Raw genomic sequence first — 26,526 nt, 5'->3', positions numbered from 1 at the left:
CTTAAGAGTGGAGAAATTTGAGCCATGTAGCTCACTGTGAGTACTTCTGAAGTTTCAAACCCCATCCACCAAGTCATTACCACCAGTGGCTTCACTGTAGGAAGTTAACTTTTAGCTGAGTAATCACAGATGTAATTCTCAGCCACAATGGCACTTCTTACATTACCTTCGTCTCCTTAGCTAGCCTCTGTACCCAGAGCAGTTATCATTGTTCATTTAGCTTCATTGCCACTTTCCTTAAATATAATTTAACTACAAAATATTGACAATTACATTTACAATGTTTACAATTACATTTATATTTACGATATTTAAGTAGAAATGCTTAGTATATTCAGAGTTATATGACAGGTGACTTCAAACAGAATAATATATTATTCGAAGCAGTATGCAGTTTCTGCTAATAAGATGCAAGCTGTTTCATTTTAACACTTCAATAACTCATCTTAAAAGAAAAAGCTATTTAAGTCATTTGAGCAGATCAGAAATTCTGCTAGTTTTACAATGTCTGTTCCCCAGCCACCTACCCAATCGTACAAGAGTGATCCAGAATATCTGGTTTTCAAATGAAGGATGTGAAAGTAATACCAAAAACAGTGTTAAAACTTTGCAGAAAAGTTTCTAAAATAAAAGATATTTCAGTTGCTAGACAAATCTCCTAAATGGTTGGGGGCTGAGCGGGGTGGATATGTTCATTATGGAACAATTTTGTATCTGTTATTTGGAGCACATATTCAGAGTGCTTAAAAACACCAGAGAAAAACAATGTTTTGCTAGCAGTATGTTTTGCTATCAGTGAGTGTGCCACACTCTCACCTCTCCCACATCCTCCCTCCATGTTTGCTTCCCCTCACGGTAGGGAATCATAAACCATAATTTCAATTCCAAGCATGGGTAGTAACTTTGGCTAAAAAGAGACAGACTGTAGAATCTCAGCTTCATGTTAGACCAGAAAGGTACAATTTGATCAGTTTAAATAATTCAGTACTTAAGGATAACTAACCACTGCTCCTGAAAATAAGATGATGGAAACCTGATAATAGATGCTGAGGGTTTTGTAATAATGCATTCCTGGAATGAAGAAAGAAATAGCATGATTTTGATCCAAACATTTTGACAATTCTCTTCTGAATATCATCAAAATGAAAATTTTTGCCATACCTGACATGTACACCTACATCAATCAGTTAATGGAGCATCAGCATTTTTCTCCTACCCCTGCCATGGTTTATAGCTTGTTGCTCCCCATGTTGGTACAAGCCAAGCTATTTTTGATAATGACAGACAAAATGTTAAAGGATGTGTCACTAATTACTATTATTACTTTGTGGTTGTCCAAGTATGACATCTGAAAGGCTGAAAAGCTAATGCCTGATTTTTTTCATTACAACCCATCTCAGTATAGGCCTCTGCTTTTATTCTCCTAAGGGCAGGAAGAGGCCCAACTAAGTGGTGGTAAACATATTTTTCATTATAACAAGCAGTATTTCCCTTGACTCCATCTATTTACCTCATATTTTCTACTTCACGTTAAAAAGTGGTGGCCTTAGGACGCTTTTTTAAACTTGTTGGTTTACCAAAAAATATTTGGTTTTTTCTGTAAGTAAAAGCATCTTTATAGTTTTCTTTGTTTCATTTCTTGCACTCACTGTCCTCTTCTCTTAATTTTTTAATCCAACAAGCCAAACAAGCAGCAACTGGAGAAACCAGAGAGACTAAATGTTTGCTCATCAGATAACATAAATATTAAATATTTATCATTTTTTCTTTTGTCTTTTATGTTCTTTACTTAGTTGCTACAATTTATATAGCTAATTTAGAGATAGGGAAATGACTCAGTTTGTTACCTTGAGTATTTATAGGAATTTCAATAAGTATTTAAGTATCAAGCATCTGTGTGTTTTACACTTAGCGGAACATGAAATGTGTGCGGGTTTCCAAGGCAGCAGATGAAACAAGCCAAGTTTACCATTGTTCTGACTTTTTCACAATGTCATTGTCTTGGATTTCACATCCAGATAGAGATGCTGTGAATAAATTCTATGGGTGAAGAAGCAGAAAATAAGGAGGAAAAGAGGATTTGCCATGTGGATTCATTACAACAATGTGGAACACAGAGTCTTACATACACAGGCTTTCCTTACTCCCTACGGGATATCTATCTGTAGGCCTCTATCAATTTCTAGGAGATTTTCTAGGTTGAAAGGATCCTCCAGTTAATTTCAGTGTATAGCTTGTTTTAGATTTATCTTTCTCTTACGTCTTCTCTCTTCCTTTTTGCCTTTTCAAACCTCTGTTAAAAGGGGTGGGGGTAGGGGAATAGATTTTAAAAAATAAAAGAAAGAAAACAACGAAAAGTGTTACACACGTATCTTCAGAAGCATTTTATGAAAATACCACTGCTTCATGCTGACTAAAAATACAACTTACTGTATTCTTCTTGCTGCTTGTGGAAAAGACAGGATATCTATGCATCCGTTATTCTTCATGTATATACAGCAGACTTGTGGTTGAGGAACATGATGTTTCAGGCATATTTTCAGGACAGAATAGCAGAAAGGAAAGAATAAGAATCAGGTAGTGCAGAATAGAAGAGAGATACCATACTGTCTGAGCAACACGCTCAGAGACACAGACTGTACCGTATGTGTAGGTTTCAATATATTTTAAAATGTGGAAGCAGGTAAAGAGCAACTCGCCCTCTAAGTTTAAAAGACAACTTCACCCTGATACATGCTGAGAACAATTCCCTCTTTATCGGACTAAAAATCATGGGAACCAACACATAAATCTACAGACCATGAAGCTGCTCCTTTCAAATACGACTTCTAGCAATTTTATTTTCTATTGGGTAAAAAGAATCATACCTGGAAATCACCTTGGCAAGCTAAGTGAAAAGACAGACAAAGAAAACCATTAATGCTGTGCTAAGAGGTACTATTTCTAGGGTCACTAGGACTGTTATTAGGGTGTTTCAGGGTGCTATGGTTCTTTCTTCAAAAAAGACAAGTTAAATGTTAAATCTAAATCATTATTAGCTGAAAGGCACTTTATTCGTGAAAAATGAGACAATATTTGTGTAATTCAGGGTAACACTTCAAATATTTTTCAAAGTGTCACTGATCTTATCACCCCGATCTAGAATAAAACCTGTTGAAATTGCATTGTAAACTGCTAAAATAAACTGTGTGACTGCCCAGGACTGAAACCAACTTGTGTCTTTAAACTCAGTATTTCTCCAGAATCAGTGTAATTTAATTGAAATAGTTCTGCGTATGTAAACAACTCCTTTGTTTAAAGAAGATTTCACTGTTTAGTTTGCCTTAAGTAAATGCTGCCTTTTGTTTGTCTGCAAAACATTTGATTAAATGTAAAGACTTACATAGACAGCTTCTCCTCATTACACTAGTGGCTGGAAAATAAGTTGAAATGAAGCAGGTATCTGCTGTTTAAGGAAATATCAAACAATATCATTTGTTTTTTAAAGAAAAACCCACAGAAACATCCCAAGCCTAGTCCGAAAATCAAACTACAGCTTTCTTAGTATCAAGAAGATGGTATTTAAAGAAGCATTGAAACTGTTCAATATACCAGACTCTCTTCTTGCTTTCTTAAATAACATTTTATAGTATTTTAATCAAACTCCAAATTTCCTACATGGCAAATCACTTTTACATACATGACTGAATTAGAGTGTTGTAATATGAAGACCCACCCCTTATTGATATTTTAATGATATTAAACAAAAAGGTAAGCAAGACGACCAACATACTATAGCATCCTTCTCTTCACCAGCTGAAATGCTTCTATAAATCATTATAATTATTTTAACATACTCTACATGGAGTTAAAAGTATATATTCAAATAACTGCATTTCCTATTAAAAAAATATTACGTAGAAACCAAAAGCTTATGTTTGATCCTTTCTCCTTTGGAAGAACTCTTAAATTCTCTTTCAGATTAACCCAACAGAATTTAAGTCCAGTCAGGAAAAAAGCAAGCATAACAATTTTTTCATGTCAACAGGGCCACTCACAATGCACAGTCCATAAGGAATTTTGCAGGTTTAGATCTTTATGCTAGCGATGCTTATAGGATCCCCTTTACTTGTATTGTCTAAGGCATAGCAAGTAGAAATGGAACAGAAACTCACCAGAGATGGAAGGCAGGGTGATCATTAACACTTTAAAATGTGATGTGTAGCTGGACAGGGGTTTTTGTTTGCTTGGGTTTTTTATGTACTTTGGGAAAGCTTTTCAGAGTCAGGATAGAGATGCCAAAAGAGAGACAGCCAAGCATCCCTCATTCTCAAGACAATCAATGATTTACAGTGGAAAGGGTGACATCTGTTATTTCTGACTGCTCTTACTCACCCTAGGTAAACTATTAGCTTTTTTGCAATCTTTCTTCAAGTTAGGTGTTAGTGCTGAACAAAACCTCAAAAATACTCATTAAGCTAAATTTTAGGGGGTTTGTCTAGTCCAATTCAAGAGATTTTTCTAAATCCTTATGTTAAAATGGGAATAATAACTGCTACTGGTGAGAGGCTTTAGTATTAATCTTTTGAAGAAATGTAAATATGTTGTTCTTAAATAGTTCAAGGATTTTTTTTTAATAAATATGCAATTCTGGCAAAGCTCTCATGTCAAAATATAAACCAATACTCCAGTTACTTGTAACTTCTTCCTTTACAGTAAATGTTGAGATTTATTCATTTCATTCTGAGTTAGATTATGTAAAAGAGAGGTTATTTATAAGGAAGAGATCCCACCTTCTGCTCTCGCCCCCAAAAACATAGTGTAAATTACCTTTTTAAGGGTAAGAGTTGATGATGATGATGCAGGATTTAATCTGTCTTTTTTCAAGGTTAATTCAAATGGTGCCAACTGCCACCAGTAGAGGCTGAAGTAAATTCCTTTGTTGAAGGCCTAGAAATTCCTGTATGTTAAACATCAAATTAATGCTTTTACTTGTATGAACCAGGTACACAGTTATACTTACATTCTCTTTTTTTTTTTATATCTGTCTCCTTTGATTAGGCAATGCTGGATGTTGCAGCACATCATGGCTGGCTGGTGACTGCTCTGAATATAACCAATCTGGTGCAGATGGTGGTTCAGGGTAGATGGGTACATGACTCTTCCCTGCTTACTTTGCCCAACATAGAGCTACAACACCTTTACCTTTTTCGGTATGTAATTCTTCTAGGCATTTGCAAGTTTGCAATTTAATTCCACCTCTGGCCGCTGATTGTGTTTGAATATCATTGTTGTGCCTGAGAGTGTTCATTAATGCATCAGAAGCAGAACTCATTCTTTCACAGCGATGCTTTCCCAAATGGAGTTTCTGCTTCTGTTTTCAATATTCATTGATTAATTAACCCCCACAGATTATTTTGAGAACCATGATTCCAGACAAATTAACAAAAGATCACTGGAAGGGTTCCATGTCCTAACAAATCTAACTCTGTATATTAATTATCTCTTTATTTTAATCCATTATAAAGATACATTATATCCATCTTAATATCATAGATAATGCTAAGCTCTATGGATGCCTAGATGATGCAGTAATTCGTGCTACCCAAAAATAAATAACCAGCATTTAATAACAGAAACCAGTATCAAATTCTGCCACCAAAACAACTGAAAACACGTTTGCTTTCCCTCCCTGGGCATATGTTTTGCTGTCTGTATCAGGAAGTGGAGCCAAGGCAAAAGGAAGAGTGTGCATGGAGGTTACCAAGGACCGATCGAGTGTCTTCCCGAACTAATGGCTGCCTGCGAAGGAAAAGAGAATGTTTTTGCTTCCATTGTGGATAGTGAATTGCAAACCGCACACATTTCACAGGTAATACTTTCTATCCCTGGTCATTATCAATGTGATTGGAAAGGAAGAGTAGTTGGGAAAAGAAACGCTCTCTTCACTTCCCTTCAGCAAATATCATGTGATGTTCTGTATAAAGTGCAACACGTTCATTGCTCTAATTTCAAGATACTGCTACCTTTGCAGGGTTTCTTCTCTGCCTGTTTTCTTAATATTGTTTTCACTTATTCCTTGCTAACCAGTAACAGAGTCTGGTTTGTGGCTTATATTACCACATCTCTTTGCTCTAAAGATGCTTCTCTAGGTCATTCAATCTGCTGAGTGTTATCCACCTTTTCATAGCCCACTATGCACTAGGAATACATGCATTACAAATGTCATCGTAGCTGGTTTCTGAAGAGGTCTGTCAAACACCATTTTCTTATGACAATACCCTTAGTAAAAGATCCAGCACTCATTTTCTATTTGAAACAGAAAAAGGAGATGAAATTTTCACACCGCACAGGAGGAAGAAAAAAGTGCTATCTCAAAATGTTGAGGCTGCTGGAGTCTTATTTGCAGTTTGGTTTTCAAGCCATTTCCAGCAAAGAGCAGCTATATTCACATGCTAAGCCTAATGATTTCACATAAATGTACAAAAGATGAAAACCTCAAAAGCTATAATTCAAATGTTTTTTATTTGAATATTTAAAAGGACAGCAATATGTCCTTTGTTTGACTGTTCAGCTTCAGTTAAACCTTTTACTGGTATGCAAACAAGAAGAAAAGTACTTAAATGTCTATAACAGACATCTGCATTTGTAACTAAATTAACATCAAAATTTTGAATTAAGAAAAAGTATTGACATCGAAACAAGACTTCCTTTAACAACAGATTTCTAACATAATACACATTGATTTCAGTCCAACTTTCAGATGTGATAAAAAATTAGAACATTGTTATAATTAGTTCAGGGAGAACTCAGAAGTAAACTTACTTAATTTATTTGCATAAATTGCCATTCTGTTATCTTTAAAAGCAAATGCAAATTGGCTCTGTCTGATATGATGATGGTTATTTGGCTCAAAAGTGCTTCAATTTGCGTAGCAATCTGGTGTCGTCTCTGCAGTGAGGCGATCCCAGGTAACATACAAATCCTGAATTATTCCAGAAATTAGTATGTTTAAAGCATCAATTTAAGTGCTAATTGCAGTAGTAATGAGAAAAAGCAGTACTACTGTGAGATTTGCATCTACTGCCCCATCAGTATGCCTGGAACGGCTGCTGACTGGCAGAGGATTTGGCTGCTAATTAAATAATTGTATGCATGGCAGTGTTCTCGTCTGATTCAATAGATGAAGATTAATCCTCAGATAAATATGTTTGGCTGGTATTGAAATGTCTTAGCAGTTTCTTCAAAAATAGCTTGTGTGTATGTGGTGTGTATGTTCACACTGTGAATGACTCTATGCCTCTATATGTCTATGTTTGTAAATACAGATGCATATAAGAGGGAAAAACATAATGCCTTAGCATCATATAAGGAGAAAGTTTTGTTTCCCTGAGTTGGGAATGGCCATATTGAGTATAGCAAAACCATGGCTGTATTATGCAGGTCATCGCAGATGTGAAACATTTATACCAACATTGCTATTCTTACTGGCATTTTTTTCTGAAAATAACATACTGTAATACCTTGTAGAGAGTTAAAATTCGTATTTAGACTGCCTGTTTAGTGCCTTCATATGTAAAGTCCTTCAGTGCACACTTAGACAGGGGCCAACCAAGAGAAAAAATCTTCAACAAATAATGGATCTTTGTGACATATTTTCTATAACAAACAAATGTAAGATTACAGAATTTAAGCCTACCATTCTGGCACCATATCTGAACAAAGTAAAATAAAGTGGTAAGTCCCCTGCTAAATTGCCAAAAACATTCTTTTCTTAACAACCCTTTTACTCCTCACTCGCAGTATGTTGAACCTGTATCTTCAACCTGTTACTAGCATGAAACTGGTAAAAACAGCTTGAGTTTTGTATAAATTCAAGGCAGACAGGAAAAGGAAGACATTTCACATTTGGAAAGAAGACAATGTCTTTTAAGCAGATTGGTAATTAATTTTTAAATAGCAGCTCTTGAAGCTGCTCATGGATTTGGAATATCACGCTAAGTCCTGGGGAGACAGATTATTGGCAAAAATGCTAATGATGTTATCAAAGGTTCATGAAGAATTTCTCATGTGATTAGGACTTGAATCTATGGGTTTGTAGGTAACTATATCTATAGTATATATGTACCTGCACACATTGGGCATGTTGATGTTTTTAAAAGGAGAAAATATGTGCTTGTGTCATCCTATACAGCAAAGAAAAAAAGAGTAAAATTGTCAAGAAATACCTAAGTGATATGGGAGCCTAAGCTTAATTTTCCAAAAATTATTTATAATCCTAAACCTCATTGAAAGTCAGTGGGGCTTTAAAAGCCTAAATTCAGTAACTACTTAGACTGTAACTCTGATCTTTGCCCTAAGCTCCACGTTTGTTTCAGTGAGTCATTCTGAATCATATTTCTTTAACAAATCTTTTCCAGTTTCTAAGTCACTTAGGCATTAGGCACCTTTTAAAATACTAAGCTGATATTTATATTATTGAAAGAGAAAAAAAAGAAACCTCAAGATTGAAACAATATTATCCCTCCTGTAGTCCTTGCTGCTTTTACTCTGGACATATGTGTGTTCCTATAATCTTCTTTTCCAATTTCAACTGCTGCTACTACTTGACTTATTTCCTCAGTAAGAAAAGCAATTCTTCATTTTCTCCACCTTGCATGGATGATAAAAAGGCAGCCTGCTGTCCATACTGTATCAATGATCAAGCAGTACTAACTTAGGTTTTAATTTTCAAATACACTAGGCCTGGAGAATGAGTTATTACAACTACTTTGTTATCTAATTAGAAAGAGTTACTCAGAGTTACTTTGTTTTGTTTGCACTGTAAAAGCTACACGTGACAGCCTGTGACAAACAGAATATGTTGGGGTTGTACGGGATAAACCAGACCAAATCATAGTCTTCAACAGAGTGACAGGTGACACCACTAAAGGAGTTAATACATTATGATCTCTGCCAAAATTAAACTCTGTTCTAACTTAATTGTAACAGATCTTCTCCTCTGAGATAGTACACATGAAAGTTTTCCAGGTAGATGATATCTAAAGTATAAACAAAGGGGTGATCACCAGGCAGGTGAATATTTTGATGCCTCTACTGAACCCAGCAGAAGCACACTGCTTTGGTGCATGGAGAGTCTCACACAGTAGGTCTGTACAGTTCCTACAGTAACCTTCGCTTAAAAACTGTTACATTAAACAGAAAATCATTTGTCAGTGAAGGTGTTATTGCTGAAGTTGTCTCCTCCAGTATGGAGGAGATGATTTTAGTAGTGTCTTGTGTGTTAAATGTAGCGAAATCCTGGTGACCACTAATTAATTAAGAGTGTCTGTTTTAATTCTTCTTCGAGGTGCTGCCTTTTTTCTCCCCCTTTCCCTTTCAGAGTTGGGACAGAGAGGGATATCTTTTGCCTTAAAGTTCTAGCTGTTTATTTTCTGTTAGAATTTTCCTGTCTTTTCTTAGCTAGGACACTGTTAAGAACATCAGTGCAATTCATTGGTGTCCCCTGCTTTTACCCTGCGGTTCCTAAGTGCTCACAGCTGGCACTCCCCACCTTCTCCATTGAACAGACACAGCTGTTCATGCAACACACAGAAGAGGGGAGAGAGAAAGAGAGATTAGTTTTAGCCTAAATCAGTTTTCTCATTTAGTTCAGCCAGGCTCTGGTAATGCAGCCATTTTAATCCGACATAAGTCTGCGCTGCAGCTGAAATGGGCAGTCCTGCCCTCCCTGTGCCATTTTCACCTCTCCTGACCTGGCTCACTGCACAGCTGCACAAGCCCTGCGGCTGGTTCAGGCGAGGAGGTGGGAACGAGCATCTGGGGATGAGGGGAGGAGGGATCATATCAACCCTCTCGCTGACAGTCAGAATGGCCTGTAGCCAGGTGGCTACATGAATACCTGTGCCAGCAGGGGAGGAGGCTGGACCACCTCTTTCAGTGGCACTGAAGGTTCATGCTCATTCAGAGTACTCACAGGATTAGAGAATATGCTTCCACAAGCTGATCTAAGTTCACGGTGTCACCAAAATGATTAGCAAGCCGATCCGTCGATCTGCACAATCACAGTATGGTAGTGCCAACGTATCGGGATGGCGGAGGATAGTTAGCTGGCAGGGAAGATGTTGGAGAGAGGGATGGCACTGCCTTTTCCTACAGCAGTGGGATCTGAGGTCTGCTTGCCCTGGCTGCCGTATCCCTAATTATATGTTAACATATACCATTATTGTCAGTATGAATCATGGCAGTGATGTCTCCAAAAAGCAAACAGAGCTTTTATTAGGGCTCTGTGCCTTCCAGCGCAGAAAAAGTAAGCAGAGACACATCAAGCACAATCTAAATGAAAATAGATTTTGCTGAAATACAAGATGGTCAAACCAATACATGAGAAATAAAATATACATCAGTCTTTTTCCAGATGAAACATTTCTGTTCCATGCCAGTACTGCGCATGCGACTGCCTACCCCCTTCATTCCCACAAGTTCTTATTTTGACATCTGCTGGCCCTTTACCAAAATCAATATTCTTCTTTTTTTCTTTCGTTCTTCTCCTTCCCACCCTCTAGCTTTTCATATGTGTTTTTTGAAAACATGGGTGAAGTGCTGATTCCTGTTTTGTTTTGGGAGTAGAGGAGAAAGAGGGCAGGGCAGAGGGTGGTTCTTCATTTTTTGGTTTTGTTCTTCAAGTGCCAGCCTCATCTTTTTCAGCCATAGTGAGGCCACAAATCACAGCCTCCATTCCACAGACAATTTTTCCATTTCTTCTTCTTTCTTCCATTTCTTCCTGCTCCTTGCAGGGGGGTTGGACTAGATGACCTTTGAAGGTCCCTTCCAACTCTAACCATTCTATGATTCTTTCTAACAGATTTCATTGAGTGAGCATGCTGATTTTACTGAATGAAAGCCTGTGTTTACTCCCCTCCATTTTGGTCACAACTTCTCAGACCTGCTTTTTCTTTGTCTGATAGAGACCGAAATGAGAGACACATAGGGGTACATTTTCAGGATGCCTCTTTAAGATTGAAGAGAGTATCATGTTCAGCTACACAAATTGTACGCCTCTAACAACAGTTCTCTGTACAAGGATGAGAGAAAGTTGAGGTCCTCTTGCAGTTCATGAGAAATCACAGAGACTTAAGATTCCTCAGGAGGACTGTAAGAAGGAAGGTTTGTGAAGATTGATGCAAGAAAACCTAGTAAAAAAAAACTAGGGATAACTTTGGATATGCAGTTGAACTTTTGGTTAATTATCTGAACTGATCCTCTGAAAGCTCTGAGGTTTGCCCATTGCTAATTAGCACTGCAGTGACTTGTTCTTTATGGATTATGCTAAGGAAGTTTAATTTAAAACTTAATTATACTAGTTTTTAAGTGGCTTATAGGAAAAAAATGCTTTAATCGGGAGTGGTAAGGAATTTTTCCTGTGTTCAGACATCAGTAATCTTAGTGAGGCTTGAGGAGTTTCACATTTGTTTTATTTGCTTAGAAGAAAGTAGAGTAAGAGGTTAATGAAAAGTATTTTATGCTTATGATTCTGAGTCGTACGATTATATATGATATTCTAATAAAATATTATTAATATAGAATAAATATGTAGGCTGCACATTTAATTGTTATTGTTACAGTGACAATACTCTGAGTTGTATAGATTGTCTTGTAATCCACAGGGATCTGTTTCTTCTACAGGCTTGGAATTTCTTGTGCCGTTTGCCAATTCTAAACGTCAGCCTGAGCATTAAGGGCTGTTGGGATGACTCAGTTCAGCCACAGAACGAAGTGCCTGTTCCTTCTTTGACAACTGACACGCGAGATGACAAAAGATGGATCAAATTGCATGCTGATCAAGAGTATGTGCTCCAAATAAATCTGCAGAGAACCCAGATGGGGTATCAGGTAGATTAATTTATTATTTCCTTCCCAAGTGCACAATTTTCCAATAATCCATTTACATTATCAATAATGTGTTATACAGCGTAACGGTTTTTATGGTTGAAGTATTATGTAAATTATAAACACTGTCAAAGCCTTTTCTGTGTTAGTAATGAAGCAAATGGTTTTTCAGGTTGCAATAGGACAGTATACAGAATATTAAAGGAAAACTCTAGACCAATTCAAGTCAATGAAAAAAATCTCTCATTATTATTTACAAACCAGAAACTCATAAAGTTTGTTTCCTTGGTACTATAAGCAGTGACAGTAGAGGTAACTTCACAGGCAGTACTTAAGTACTTGCCAGCCTCAAACTCCTACCACTCATACTCTTGCATATCCTGCTTCCCCAAACCAGTTTATAAGCTTCCCTATCGTATTCTCATGTACCTCCAAACTGCTTACCAGACCCATACCCATAAGTACGTTTCTACTCTTAGCACATCTTCAGGCCTTTACTGAGGATATTTTTTTTCATATTTTACATGTGAAGCTTTTTTGAACAGCTCCTACAACTTCTACATACAATTATTTTCCACGGCTAAATTTCAGTCCCAGCCCTTTGCCCAGTTAAAGCACATCCCATTTCCTCTTGGGCTAGTCACCTCACTGGGCCCTCAGCAAGTCTTCATGTGCCAAGACAGAAACACCAGCAGCTGCAGAAGTTTCCAACCGCTGCCCGTAGCAGCAGTAACTCCTTGTACCTGTTTATCGGCTCTTGGAAGAGTTAAGACCATGCCTCCTGCATTCAGATCAGGCACCGCTGACGCTGTAGCTATCACTCACTTATAAATGCATTTTTTTGTTATTTGCATACCATGAGTGGCATATGGACCACCATGATTATAATTTTGGTAATTAATTTCTCTTCAAACAACTAAAAATGGTAGTTACCAGCATTTTTAAGATACAAAGAAGAGTTCAGACTATAAGCAGAGAACAGTTCTAGATGTTAGATTAGTTAAAGAATTATATTTGATATGTATTCTTCTTTCCCAAAAGACTTCTTGTCCTGACTACAGCAGGTTCACCATAACTGCAAGGGGAGACTCTCTCATTTGTAGGAAGCAAAAAGGGTCAAAACTCCTCCATAAGTCGTTCTATTTGCTGTGCCAGTTACTGGCAGAGACTTTTCCTAAACAGAAGCCACGGAAAAGAAGGGAGCAGGAGCATTTCATGCAGTGATCGCTGTTCTATAAACCTCTCCTAGAATCTGATCCCTCTTTTGTAAGAAACAGTTGGATCAAACCATTTCTGAAGCTTCATTGTTATGATGGCACTTTTTCTTCTGTATAAATCTTCAGTAAAACCTTTCCATCTACAGAACACGAAACGAATGCTGATTGAGTATGCATCATTTTATCTTCAGCTTTCAGCAGTAAAGTCAGTGTCTTAAAGAATCACTGAAATAATCTTTCCTTTTGCTATATCAACCTCAAATAAAGACTTGAAGTGCTGTTTTTGTCTTTATATTAATCTTGAACAATATTGTTTAGCTTTATTTAAAGACACAGGGTTTACAATTAACCCTTCTGCAGAGAATAGCATTTGGAATACATTAGATGAAATTACAAAAAGGCAACAGTATTTCCTTTCAAGTTTAATAGCTTACAAAATAAATGGAATATTATCTCATATTCTGGGTTTTTCTCTGTGGACTGTGATTTTATTTAAAAAAAAAAAATTCATCTGGCAAGAAACAACAAAAATATTTTAGTCTGGCTAAATTATAGTCTTATGTAACAATTCACGACAATGGGGTTTTGAGGTGTTTTTCATTCAAGGAATAATGGCATTTTGGAACGGTGATTTCTAGTTTTACTAAGCTGTTTCTTTTCCCCAACAGGGAAAGCAAGACAGTAAAGCAGTGGCTCCTCGATTCCCCAAAGTTAAAGATGAAGGATGGTTTTTGATATTGGGAGAAGTTGATAAAAAAGAACTCATCGCCCTGAAGAGAACTGGATATGTCAGAAATCGAAATACTGTTTCTGTTGCTTTTTATACTCCGGAAACTCCTGGAAAGTATGTCAAATTTACAAATTAAGGTCTCTTAATTATTATCTTTTCCAAGTAGTCAAGACCTAATTTTCAAACTAATGATTCTGGTTTTTACATTTTAGGTGTATCTACACATTGTATCTCATGAGCGACAGTTACCTTGGCATGGACCAGCAGTACGATATTTACCTGAACATTATACCAGCTTGTACTCCAGCACAAGTCACAACAGAGGTGTCTGATGCTATGAGTCAACTGGCTCTGAAGTAAGGTGATTTGAAAAGTCCATCGAACTGCAGAACTGGTCTTGCAAGCTAAGACATCTGGTCATTCTGGACATCCAAAAATGTGTTTGCCTTAGTGGAACCAACTTCAAACCTCAAGACGACTAGGCAGTTGAAAGTGACTACTGTATTGACTCTGGTAACACAGAGTTAGCCACAGTGGCCTTACTCCTTTATGAAGATTTGTCTTTTCTTGTTTCATCTTTCTTCTTTCAGAAGTCATATTGCTAATTGATTTTTGACACGTCAAAATAAAAGCTTAAAAGATATTGTAATTTGCGCAAATCTAGGGCTATAGTCTTCATTTTGAAAAGTGTTCTGTAGCCTATGTATTAATGTAGTTTCAATAGTCAACTTTTTTAATTTATAGGGAAAAATAAAAAAATTTGATCTAAGAGCTGCTGAAAATATTGATGGATGTGTTATATTTCATGTTTAATAAAAATATGTCCCTAAGAATGTTTTGCATTAAATTTTTCAGTGTAAAATGAGATATGTAATAACAAAATCCTCCTCTTATACATACTGCATTTTGAAGCCAATCATCTAAAGGAAACGTTTCACAAATATATATTAATTATATAGGCAGTAAATCTGGTTATAGAGGCATGCTAAGTAGTGTAAAATATTTCCAGTATATCAATGATGCCATTTATATAAGTGTGCAGGTTTTGTGTAGCGGGGGGAAGGGAAGGGGGGTCACATGGCTAAAGTGGCAGCTTCTGCGAGAAGCTGCTCGAAGTTTCCCCTTTGTCTGATGGATCTATCTGGGTCTGCGGCAGACCCACTGCTGGCCAGGGCCAAGCTAATTGGTGACAGTGATAACACCTCCGTGATAATGTATTTAAGAAGGGGAAAAATTAAAATAAAAAAAAAAAAAAAAAAAAGAGAAGAAGCAAAAGCAGGGGGCAGAGAGGAGGAGGTGCGAGCCTTGTGGGCCTTGCAGCCCTCACCCTCTGGCCTCCCACCGGGCGGTCGTCTGGGCCTGACAGAAGCGAAGAGAGGAGATGTGAAGAGAACCTTGAGGGGTGTCTGCCTGAGCCTGATCGTGAAGAATTTCTTATGAGAGGAACGGCTGCAGACGCCAAGGTCAGTGAAGAAAGAGGGGGAGGAGTAAAGCTGCTCCTGGCAGAGAATCTCCTGCAGCCCGTGGTGCAGCCCATGGTGAAGCAGGCTGTCCCCATGGAGGCCCACAGAAGAGCAGAGATCCACCTGCAGCCTGTGGAGAACCCCGTGCCAGAGCAGGCGGATGCCTGAAGGAGGTTATGGCCCATGGAGGGCCCACACTGGGTGTCGTAGTTCAGCCCCGATTGGGACCAGATTACGCAGTCTCTCTCTCACTCTCCCCACCCTCCAAGAGAATAGGGAGAGATAATGTAAGGAAAAACGGCTCGAGGTTTGAGATAAGGACAGGGAGAAATCCTTAAAGCTACCGTTACGGGCAAAACAGACTCGACTTGGGGAAAACTATTCATTTATTACTAAAACTAGCAGGAGAATGAGACAGGGAACAAGATAACCTCCCCCCACCCCTCCCTCTTCCCGGGCTTAACATTATCTCTACTACCTTCCCCTCCCGAGCTGCACAGAGGGGAAGAGGGAATGGGGGTTGCAGTCAGTTCATCACACGTTGTTTTACGCCACTACTTCGTCGTTGGGGGAAGAAGTCCTTGCATTCCTCCTCTGCTCCATCGTGGGGTCCCTCCCACGGGCCACAGTCCTTCGTGAAACTGCTCCAGCATGGGTCATCTCTTCCACGGCGTGCAGTCCCTCCAGAACAGCTGCCCCAGCGGGCCCTCCACGGGCCACAGCCTCCTTCAGGCCCCCACCTGCCCCAGCATGGGGTCCTCCTTGGGCTGCAGGTGGATCTCTGCTCCTCCGTGGACCTCCATGGGCTGCAGGGGGACAACCTGCTCCACCATGGTCATCACCACAGGCTGCAGGGGAATCTTGGCCAGGAGCCGCGTTACTCCTCCCCCTCCTCCTTCACTGACCTTGGCGTCTGCAGCCCTTCCTCACAACAGGCTGGCAGATGCCTCTCAGGATCTTTTTTACATCTTATTCACTTCTCATCTCCTCTCCACTTCTTGCAGCCAGGCTGGGCCGAGTTGGGCCCAGTCGGCTGCCTGGCAGGAGGACAGAGGGTGAGGCCTGCAAGGCCCATGAGGCTCGCGCCTACCCCTCTCTGCCCCTGCTCAGCTGCTTCACATCTTCTCCTTTTTTCTTTTCCTGTTTTCCCCTTCTTAAATACATTATCACAGAGGCATTATCATGGAACATTCTGCTACCAATTGGCTCAGCCTTGGCCAGCAGCAGGTCCACCCTAGGCCTAGCCGAGTCCACTGAACAAAGGGGAGCGACTTCTAGCAGTTTCCTACAGAAGCTACCACCTTAGGCCCCCCCCACCCAACAAAACCAGAACACTGGGGCAGCCAGTTCCTGATGGACTGGAGCCTGTGGAAATGGACCCCATGCTGGAGCAGTTCATCAAGGACTGTAGCTCATGGGAACCTCCATGGTGGAGCAGGGGAGGAATGTGAGGAGGTCTTCCCTGCCTTGAGGAGGAAGGAGGGTGGAAAACAACAAGTGATGAACTGATTGCAACCCCCATTCCCTCCGTGCCACTTGACGGGAGGAGGAGGTGGAGATAATTTGGAATGAAGTTAAGCCCAGGAAGAGGGGAGGGGTGGGGGGAAGTTTTGTGGAGTTTGTTTTTGTGTTTTTTTTCCTTTCTCATTATCCTGCTTTGGTGTTATTATTAATAAATTGAAATAGTTTCCCCAAGTCAAGTCTGTTTTGCCCATAACAGTAACTTGAATGATCTCTCCCTGTCCTTATCTCAAACCTCAAGCTTTCTCTTATATTATCTCTCTCCCATTCCTTCAGTGGGTGAGGAGAGTGCCTGAGAGACTGCATAGCCTTGTCCCAAGCAGGGCTAAACTATGACAATAGGTCATAATTCAAGTGTACCCTTTACATGTATGTACATACACACACACACATATATATACAACATACACATATGTTACATATTTACAATTTATTTAGTATTTTTTTCCTGAATTTTGAAGGACTGAGGCATATAAAATAGAGTATCCTGTTGTAGGGTTCAGTGCTGAAGTGGGCAGCTACATTCTGTAAATAAGGGAGAGTGAGGAGTCTATTGTAAACCCAAAAACAGGGTTTACAACAGACAGCTTGAGCAAGGAAGAGTTCTGCCAGACAATGGGTAGTGTCTAAGAGATGCCCAACTCAGTAATAGTACCATGGAGGCACTTCCACCTGCAAGACATAAATCTGAAGGGAGAAGGTAGCAGCATCTATCTCCTGTGCAATACAGTGATGAGACTCCTTACCCTCCTTACCTAAATCTACGTCCTGAGGTCAGTCCTCTTCTCTACCTTAAGGGGATTCAGGATTCTGAGCAAGTACTTGGAGGCAACATACTGCAAAAATATCATGCATCTTCATTCAGTCAGGCTAGACATTAAACTGGATATTCATCTTTGAAGTTGTTCAGCTTTGCATTTAGATACATTAAGCATTACCTCTCTGAGGGATCACTTAGCTATCCATTTCCATTTTGTTTCACCAGATGAAAGAATACAGCAGAGTCGCTGCTTGGAAACTTCCTGGAAAAAAAAAAAAATGACAGTGGTAGTGCTGCACTCACATAGAATGACAGAATGTCTGAGGTTGGAAGGGACCTCTGGAGGTCATCTGCTCCAATTCCCTTGATCCAGCAGAGACACTTAGAGCTGGTTGCCCAGGACCATGTACAGATGGCTTTTGAATATCTCAAAGGATGGAGACTCCACAACCTCTTTAGGCAATCTGTGCCAGTGCTCAGTCACTCTCATAGTAAGAAAGTGTTTCCTGATGTTCAGAGAGAACCTCCTGTTTCAGTTTGTGCCCGTTGCCTCTGGTCCCATCACTGGGCACTACTGAAAAAAGCCTGGCTCTGTCCTTGTTAACATCTTCCATGCAGATGTTTATACACGCTGATGAGACCTCCCCTGAGCCGTCTCTTCTTGAGGCTGAACAGTCCCAACTCTCTCAGCCTTTCTTCACATGAGAGATTCTCCAGCCCCTTCATCTTCTTTGTGGTCCTCCACTGGACTGTCTCCATCCAGTATGTCCATGTCTCTCTCGTACTGGGGAGTCCCAAACCAGACACAGTACTCCAAGTGTGGCATCACCAGTGCTGATCACCTCCCTTGACCTGCTGGCAACACTACTTTGCAACACAGAGAAGGCTGGCTGGTTTCAAAGGGTCAATAGTTAAACATTAATTTATTTCATATCTATCAGGCACTTCTAAATTGTGAGAAAAGTTTTTGAAATAATCAGTTCTGTAGTTGAGTGTTTTCAGAGATCTCCACATAACCTGATAATGTTAAATTTATATTTCATTATTATAGGTTGACTTTATTGCCTAAGAAAATGGCTCAATAACAGAAAAAAATTGTCACTATTTACAGCCTTCTAGGTGATACAACTGCCACATTTGCCATTGAGACTATAGCAATATAGCACGGTGCTGTGTCACACAGCAAACAGATTTTTTTCCAAATTGGTAGGCAAAAGCTTGTTTATACACACATGTACTTAGTCCCACACCCATTTTTAAAAGAATTGTTTTCTTTATTTTGTAAGTAAATTTTTACAGAAATTAAGTCCTTTCTTTGGGAAAATTCTTGGCTGAAGCAATATATTGTCCCTCAACAATTTTAATTAATTAGGAAAAAGCTATGCCACAGTCAAACAACATACCAACACAGTGACACTAGCTTTTGTTGCTTTGTAAATGCACATCACAAAATAGTCTTAACTGCAGAGTAACAGACAATAGCTGCACTATTCTGTGTTAATCAATTAAAGAGTTTCTGTAATGTCATTTGTACCATTTGTACTTTAGCTTGGAAATATTGTATTTCATTTCCTAGCATGTTAATTGTTTTTAGAAATAGTTTAGTGAAATTACTAAATAACATATTTGAATTTTTTTTTACAAAAGTATTAGATTCATGAAGACAGAGGCTGAAGTAATATAGAATGAATTTAAGCAAATTGATTAGAATCGGTATTTATCTGAAAAAAAATCCGAGAGAAGGAATTCTGATGCATTTGAAACAGTTGCTTAGAAGGAGCAATCAATATGTTCAATCCAGTGATATCTAATGGTGGAAAGTGAGAATAGCTGTCTGTCGTGGTTTTGTTAGTGAGGGGGGGCTAAGGTGGTAGCTTCTGTAGGAAACTGCTAGAAGTCGCTCCCCTTTGTTCAGTGGACTCGGCCGGGCCTAGCGCGGACCCACTGCTGGCCAAGGCTGAGCCAATTGGTAGCAGAATGTTCCGTGATAACGCCTCTGCGATAACGTATTTAAGAAGGGGAAAACAGAAAAAAAAAGAGAGAAGAGAAGATGTGAAGAAGCTGAGCGGGGGCAGAGGCGCAGAGCGGGAGGCGCAGACCTCATGGGCCTTGCAGGCCTCACCCTCTGGCCTCTCGCCAGGCAGCCGACTGGGCCCGACTCAGTCCAGCCCGGCTGCAAGAAGTGGAAAGGAGATGAGAAGTGAATAAGATGTAAAAAAAGATCCTTAGAGACATCTACCAGCCTGTTGTGAGGAACAGCTGCAGACGCCAAGGTCAGTTCAGAAGGAGGGGGAGGAGTAATGCGGCTCCTGGCCAAGATTCCCCTGCAGCCTGTGGTGACGACCATGGTGGAGCAGGTTGTCCCCCTGCAGCCCATGGAGGTCCACGGAGGAGCAGAGATCCACTTGGAGCCTGTGAAGGACCCCGTACTGGGGGAGGTGGATGCCTGAAGGCAGCTGTGGCCCGTGGAGGGCCCACTGGGACAGCTGTTCTGGAGAGACTGCACCCGTGGAAGAGATGACCCACGCCAGAGCAGTTCCACGAAGGACTGTGGCCCGTGGGAGGGACCCCACGATGGAGCAGGGGAGGAATGTGAGGAGTTCTTCCCCCGACCATGAAGCAGCGGCATGAAACAACGTATGATGAACTGACTGCAACCCCCATTCCCTCTTCCCCTCTGTGCCGCTCGGGGGGCGGAAGGTAGTAGAGATAATGTTAAGCTTGGGAAGAGGGAGGGGTGGATGGAGGTTATCTTGTTCTCTGTCTCATTGTCCTGCTGTTTGTAGTAATAAATGAATAGTTTTCCCCAAGTCGAGTCTGTTTTGCCCGTGACGGTAACTTTAAGGATTTCTCCCTGTCCTTATCTCAGACCTCGAGCAGTTTTTCCTTATATTTTCTCTCCCTGTTCTCTTGGAGGGTGGGGGGAGTGAGAGAGAGACTGCGTAGTCTGGTCCTGATCAGGGCTGAACTACGACACTGTCTAACAGAAGTATGAAAATCAAACACAGAGAAAAAAAAAAAAAAGAGATAAATACTTTGGTGATGTAATTATCACCATTATGGATAAATAAGCAAATTAACAGCATTTACAGAAATTTTTAATGTTTAAGTTTCTCACTCCAGTTTGCAAACAGGTTAGGTTCTCCTTTTTTTTCTCCCCCACACTCACCCCTTCTGCGAAGAGCTGCAGTTAGTGCCTGCCTGCTCAGGTGTGACACTTCTTACAAAACTTGCAAAGAGCAACAAAAAACACTCCTATTTTGTGTATCAAGATGTATTTAAGTCGGCCGGCGTGACTTCACCCTTTCCATCTTACCCTGTCCTAATCTGACAATGGCATCACAGCAGTACTTAGCAGGAGCTAAAGGAGGTTTGGGTATGTACAACGATCCCCCCGTCTCTTCTTAAGGAGCTCTTAAAATACAATCTGTTTTTTAGAACATTACTTAAGATTTTGGACCTAGTCTAAGTACTGAATGTATCACAGTGGCACTGTGAAGCCATCTTCACTACTGCAGGTCTTTCTCTTTTGTTGTACATTGAATCTTTAGAGGTCCTAATGTCACTCAGATTAATTCAAGGTTTTATGCTGCTGACCCAAAATTCCTCTTCCTCATCATTAGTTTGCTTCTAGAGGCCATCTCTAGATGGTCATTCTGAAGGAAACTTCAGGGAGTCTCTCATCAACCTCCATCCTGGAGCCTAGCATAAGTCTTGACCATTCACCGAGTAGGCTGCATTTAAAGAAAGGTAAATTCTGTAATTCCAGTTTTCTAGTTCTGGGGGATAGTTACAAAGAGAAGAAGGTATCCCATGTGCACCTGCTCTTGCACATCACAGCCTGAATCCAAATTCCTGTGTTTCTCCCTCACTTAAGAAAAAGAGGCTGTGATATTTTTAAGACAGTTTGATGAACTGGTCCAACAGACATCATTTCTCTATGAAGAGGCTTATTTACTGCAGCTGATTCTTAAATTGTCACTCTCTTGTCTTGCCTCCACCCCTCCTATTTAAGGTAGACTTCCCATTAGCTCCTTCCACTACCTGTAAACTCTACAATTACACCTGTTCAGAGACAGTTATCCATATTAGTGGCAGTAATTTATCACAGAATTAATTTTTTAAGCTCATCTCCCTATGATGTGGTATGAACACTAGTCTGGCCTATGCAGGAAGTACTGAAGCAGGACAAGGTAAGGTAATACACACAAACCATACATATTTTTTCCACATCCTCAGTGTCCCCATAAAGAAGTCTGAACTAAGGCTGAGAAAAAAAAAAATTTAAAAAGCTGTATAATTCTGTAACCAGAAAGCCAAGCCATGGGTGTAAAACGAAGCCACCCATTCCTCCAGGTGTGCTTTGTATCTCATATGAAATGGTAAATTTGTGTAATTTTTTTTTTAATAAACCTTTTTTTTTATTATTTATTCTAGGTATCCTTTCTTACAGCTAAATTGCACACCTTTGGCCTTGATTTAGTTGCTTACATGCAGGTATCTAGTGCCATTTAATCTGCAATATGTCACCTGGCCTCTACAATCAGCTCCAGAAGAACATGCGCCATCTGCAAAGGGCTGTCAGATGTGAAACAGGATTCTGTTGTATATCTGTCTCTCTCTCAAGTAACATAAGGCATCTGAAATAGCACTAGGTATCTACATTCAGGAAACCAAATTGAGCCCTGATTACTTGTTTAGTCATCGGTAAGCAAGTCAGTTGCTTAACTGCATCTAACACACTTTAAAATGACCAGATATTTCAGTTGCCACTCCAGAAGACAGCAAGTCTTTCATAGGTCCCATGTCATTTCTGCTATCCCTGCACAGATATGCCAATATCATGGAGTGGATACTTACATACTCAAGCTTAATCAGCTAATCAAGCCCATGCTATTTTTCAAGTGTTCAAAATTCTCTCTTCCAAGCTGTTTTATGTGAAAGGAGAACTGTCCTTCTTCATGAGAAGAAATATTTTCTGACAAAACACCTGGATGCCCTAGGATGCCCAGACAGACATGCGAGCTACAAAAAGGTGAGCAGGGCTGCTGCTGAGAATGGTCACTCCATTTCTGCTTCCATACTATGGCTGTTCTATTGGCTATGTTTGATTCCCACCCGTCTTTTTAAGAATATATCTTGTTAAATGACATGTCTTCTCAGAGCACACTACACTCCAGCAGGCTGTGCCAAGACTTACATCCACAGAAATTTCGACACACATTTTTCCGAAGTGATTTGCAAGAGCTCGGGAATGAACTAGCCAAGTTTGTTATTAATGTCACACACTGGTAGCAGTAAGAGGTTAAGCTGCTTTCATGAAGTGTGTGAAGGGAACTTCTATATTAAAGGAACTTCTCTGGAAAGCAATTGTATTGCATGTAATAAATAAGTCTCTGTGTAAATAATTCCTACAGAGGATTCAATCTAGACAGAAGAAACAAGCTCTATAGAAAAGGATTCTCCACAGTGATTACGCCATCCTGCAATTAAATATGTTTACAATATGTCTTGTACTCAGCTCTTCTAATGAGCTCCATACTGCATCAATGTGATTTGAATCTGGGACTCCCAAGTCAGTAAGCCTTTCTTTTGCATCTCTGTTCCTAGAAAATCACAACCATCTTCTCTGTTCAAATCTCTTCTCAGAAATAAAGAACGTTAAAGCTTCACAAAGGCTTCACTGCTGATTTTTTCCTCCAGCTTAGTCTTGTCATACCAAAACTCTCAAGGAAAACATGCACTCAAAATGGAAGGCTTGTATCTCTCCTTGCAAAACATCTGTACACAGCAGAATTGGTGACATCTCATTGCACAATGACAAAAATCACAAAGATGACAAAGGTGAGAGGACAAGATGGAGATCTTCTTGAAAACATCCTAAGTGACCACTAAGCGGGGCCGGGTCTACCTCTAGATTTTAGAATAGAAATGACAACGTAGAGGGGAAAGGAAATAAAGAACACTGGCTATTGTTCATGTGCTAGAAAACTAACGGAATAAAGAACGTTCTGTGCTGAATATTGTCATTCCAATTAATAAGATTCCCAGTAATTGTAATGACAGCAGAGGTGAATTGGGCATTTTTTAAAAATCACGCTCTCAATAATGTGATACATTTACAAATAGTTATAGGGCTATGCTTTTAATTACTGCCAAGAAGAACAGTAGAAAAGGGAGTCTAGAAATATCACCATCTTTTTCTAACTACACTCTAAATGTCTACATAAATGTGATAAACAGCAATCTTCACACACTACCAAATTTGCACCTTGGAATGGAAATAACTCAGTTTCTACCGTGTAGTGCTAATGTGGGAAAATTAGGCTTATGTACTTGACAGCGGTACTTTCTTCTAGCTAACAGGATAAAATTGTTTCAGATGCCAATAACACATGGTGAGTTCCCATCATGTATCTGTCAGCAAATCCAACTAATTAGGGACTAATTACTCATTGTAGTAGCACAGTACTATCAAGTTCTGATAAACTGTCATCTTTGTAGCTGTGAAGATTCTGCAATTAAGCCTTATTTTATTTTCTCAAATGATTGCAATGACTAATGGGAGAGCTGGAAAAAAACACCAAGAGGATTCTGTTATGTCCATTAAAAGGCCCCTTCATTTACCCACACCAAAACACGATTTATCTCCAATAGGCTTTTTTCGGGGGTTTGGGGGGTTTTTTTTGGTTTTTTTTTTTTGCTATTTTGCCCTATCTAAAATACAAGATGAAATAGTTCAACTCTATACCAAGAGAGGCTACATGGCTATTTAACAGTTTATCCCAGTTACAGGATCTTGCTGGTTCTTTGGCATTGCTCTGCCCTATCCCATCCCATCCCATCCCATCCTATCCCACTCACTCTCTCCCCTGCAGCTGGCACAGTCTTTCATGTCGTACTTGGACTAAGCTTTCTGGGATAGGACCTTTAGGGGAATTTCATTCTCTGTTTATAGGACACACGGCACAGAGGAAGTCCTGGTCCATGATTAGGTTCCTGCAAGCTGAGGTCTACAAATAACCACATAAAGCCCTACTGCACTAAACTCAAAATATAATGCAATGTTACTCCAATAATGTATTAAGCAAATAAGACAGGTGCAAAATCCACAGCACAGTTCGCTGTATGATTAAGGCAAATGCCAGTTTAATTTTATATTTTAATTATAAGTTACTTTGAAAGAAGGAATGAGCTAATCTGGGAGAAGTGGGATATGGAGATTTCTCATTTCTCCTTGGTAATGAAATCCTCAGGACTGACCAAAGTGAACCAGTTACAGGCCACAGCCATGCATGTGATACTCATCCAGTCGAGTACAAGTTCAGCCTGTGTGCATCATCTCACACATTTTTACTTTACTCTTACATGCAAACATCAACAACATCTTTCAGTCTCATCCTTGCAGATATTAGGAAAATACATGCTCTGCTCTTCTCAAGAGAACACAGCCTCCATAATTTACATACAATAGCATATGCATCAGAAGGCAAATGCTTCCCACAATTTCACAAAGACCCCTTAGCAAAAGGTTTAGAAATTGCAAATCATTCATAAAGGATTAAGACCTTGTTTTCACCCAGTTATATATAGTTGCAGTGCCATCTTCTGCAATGCTACCCAGTAAATTGTAAGAAATCACAGCTAGGTTAAGTTTCTGAAACTTTTGCTAACAATTTTTGCCTCCTGTTGATAAACTATACACAGATATGGTCACCTACAAATAATTATCTTTCATAAAACTTTTTTTTTTCTTGTTCCATGTCAGTATCTTGTAGCTAGACTGCAACAGTAGAGGACTTCTGCTGCTGATGGTCCCCAGCACTGCTGGGGTCCCCAGGTTTTGGCTTCATAGCCTGTGACATACCCAAAAAGTGCTGCAATAGCTTTTTCATCCTGTTCAGTCTTATCAATAGTGTGGTCATGAACTTAAAACTCAGAGAAAAGAAAAACAAACTTGCTCAACAGGTGTTTTTTTTTTTTCTTGCAGCTATATTCATCATCTGATTACTGCATTCTCATCCGATAAGCCTACAAGACCTATGACAACATAGGTCTTGCAACAATAAATTGCAACAATAAATTTTTGGTCATAAAACTTTCTGACACTTCAAGCTGGAAGCACAAGAAAAGAGGAAATACCACTGTAACCCGGAAGACTTGACTTAGACACCCAATTTGCAGAACACTTAATTTTTCAGTGAGTTTCACTGGAAAATGGCTACCTACAGGAGGAGCTGGTAAAGCTGGGGGGGAGGTGGGGCAGGAAGAGAATGAAAGTAGGGGGGGGGAAATATGAAAGTAAGGGGAAAAAAAAAGAGAATGAAGTATTCTGGCTTCTACTCCAAGATAAGAATTTAAGTTGAAACAAAGACTTTCTTAGGATAAGGACTGTATCCTTTGGGAGAAAGCAGCTCAGAGTAAAGTCATCATCTTGTCTGGATGAAATTCTTTGATTTTACCTGTTCTAAGCATATATAGAATTAATCAAAGCTCTACACTATCCAGATCATGTAATTCTAAGTGAATATACAATTTTGTTGTCTTTTGTTAAAAGTGATAGTTGGGCGAAAGACTGCTAAATCATTTTTTCAAAAACATAACTAAATTATGAATGAAAGTATTTGTAAGGGTAAAGGGAATTGATTTAATCAATGAATTAATTTAGTCCAGCCCTATAGAGCCAAGAAATGCTACTAATCTCCTAGAATGATGTCCACTCGTAAAGCCATGAGACATAAAGCAATGACATTCAAACTCCTGAGGTGCTTAAGCGTAGGAGAAATTCCATTTGGGTTATGTAAGCTGAATGAAGCATGATCATACTGCCGCAATATAAAAGTCATGAGATAATTATTTTTATTTTCTTGATGTGTGGGAAGTTATTTTTTTTTTCTGTTTAGCTTTTTGGGGACAGAAAAGCAGGTGGTTTTGCATCATCTTTAGCACACAGACACAATCCAGATC

General features: G+C 39.5%; 1 protein-coding gene across 1 annotated transcript in view; it reads left to right on the top strand.

Annotated features, from left to right (window-relative positions):
* ASCC3 (activating signal cointegrator 1 complex subunit 3) overlaps positions 1-14,648 on the top strand; it is a 276,330-nt gene extending 261,682 nt beyond the window's left edge. Inside the window, exons 38-42 of the mRNA XM_086743241.1 lie at positions 5,041-5,192; positions 5,701-5,851; positions 11,665-11,871; positions 13,754-13,929; positions 14,028-14,648. Coding sequence (XP_086599367.1) covers positions 5,041-5,192; positions 5,701-5,851; positions 11,665-11,871; positions 13,754-13,929; positions 14,028-14,175 — 834 coding nt within the window. The 3' untranslated portion in view covers positions 14,176-14,648. The remainder of the gene's footprint in view (positions 1-5,040; positions 5,193-5,700; positions 5,852-11,664; positions 11,872-13,753; positions 13,930-14,027) is intronic.
* Positions 14,649-26,526: the final 11,878 nt, after the last annotated feature.

The sequence above is a fragment of the Chlamydotis macqueenii genome, chromosome 3 (assembly GCF_036417535.1).
Source record: "Chlamydotis macqueenii isolate bChlMac1 chromosome 3, bChlMac1.mat, whole genome shotgun sequence".
Taxonomy (NCBI): Eukaryota; Metazoa; Chordata; class Aves; order Otidiformes; family Otididae; genus Chlamydotis; species Chlamydotis macqueenii.
The sequence above is the reverse complement of the archived record's forward strand: the minus strand, read 5'-3'. Positions and strand labels throughout refer to the sequence as shown.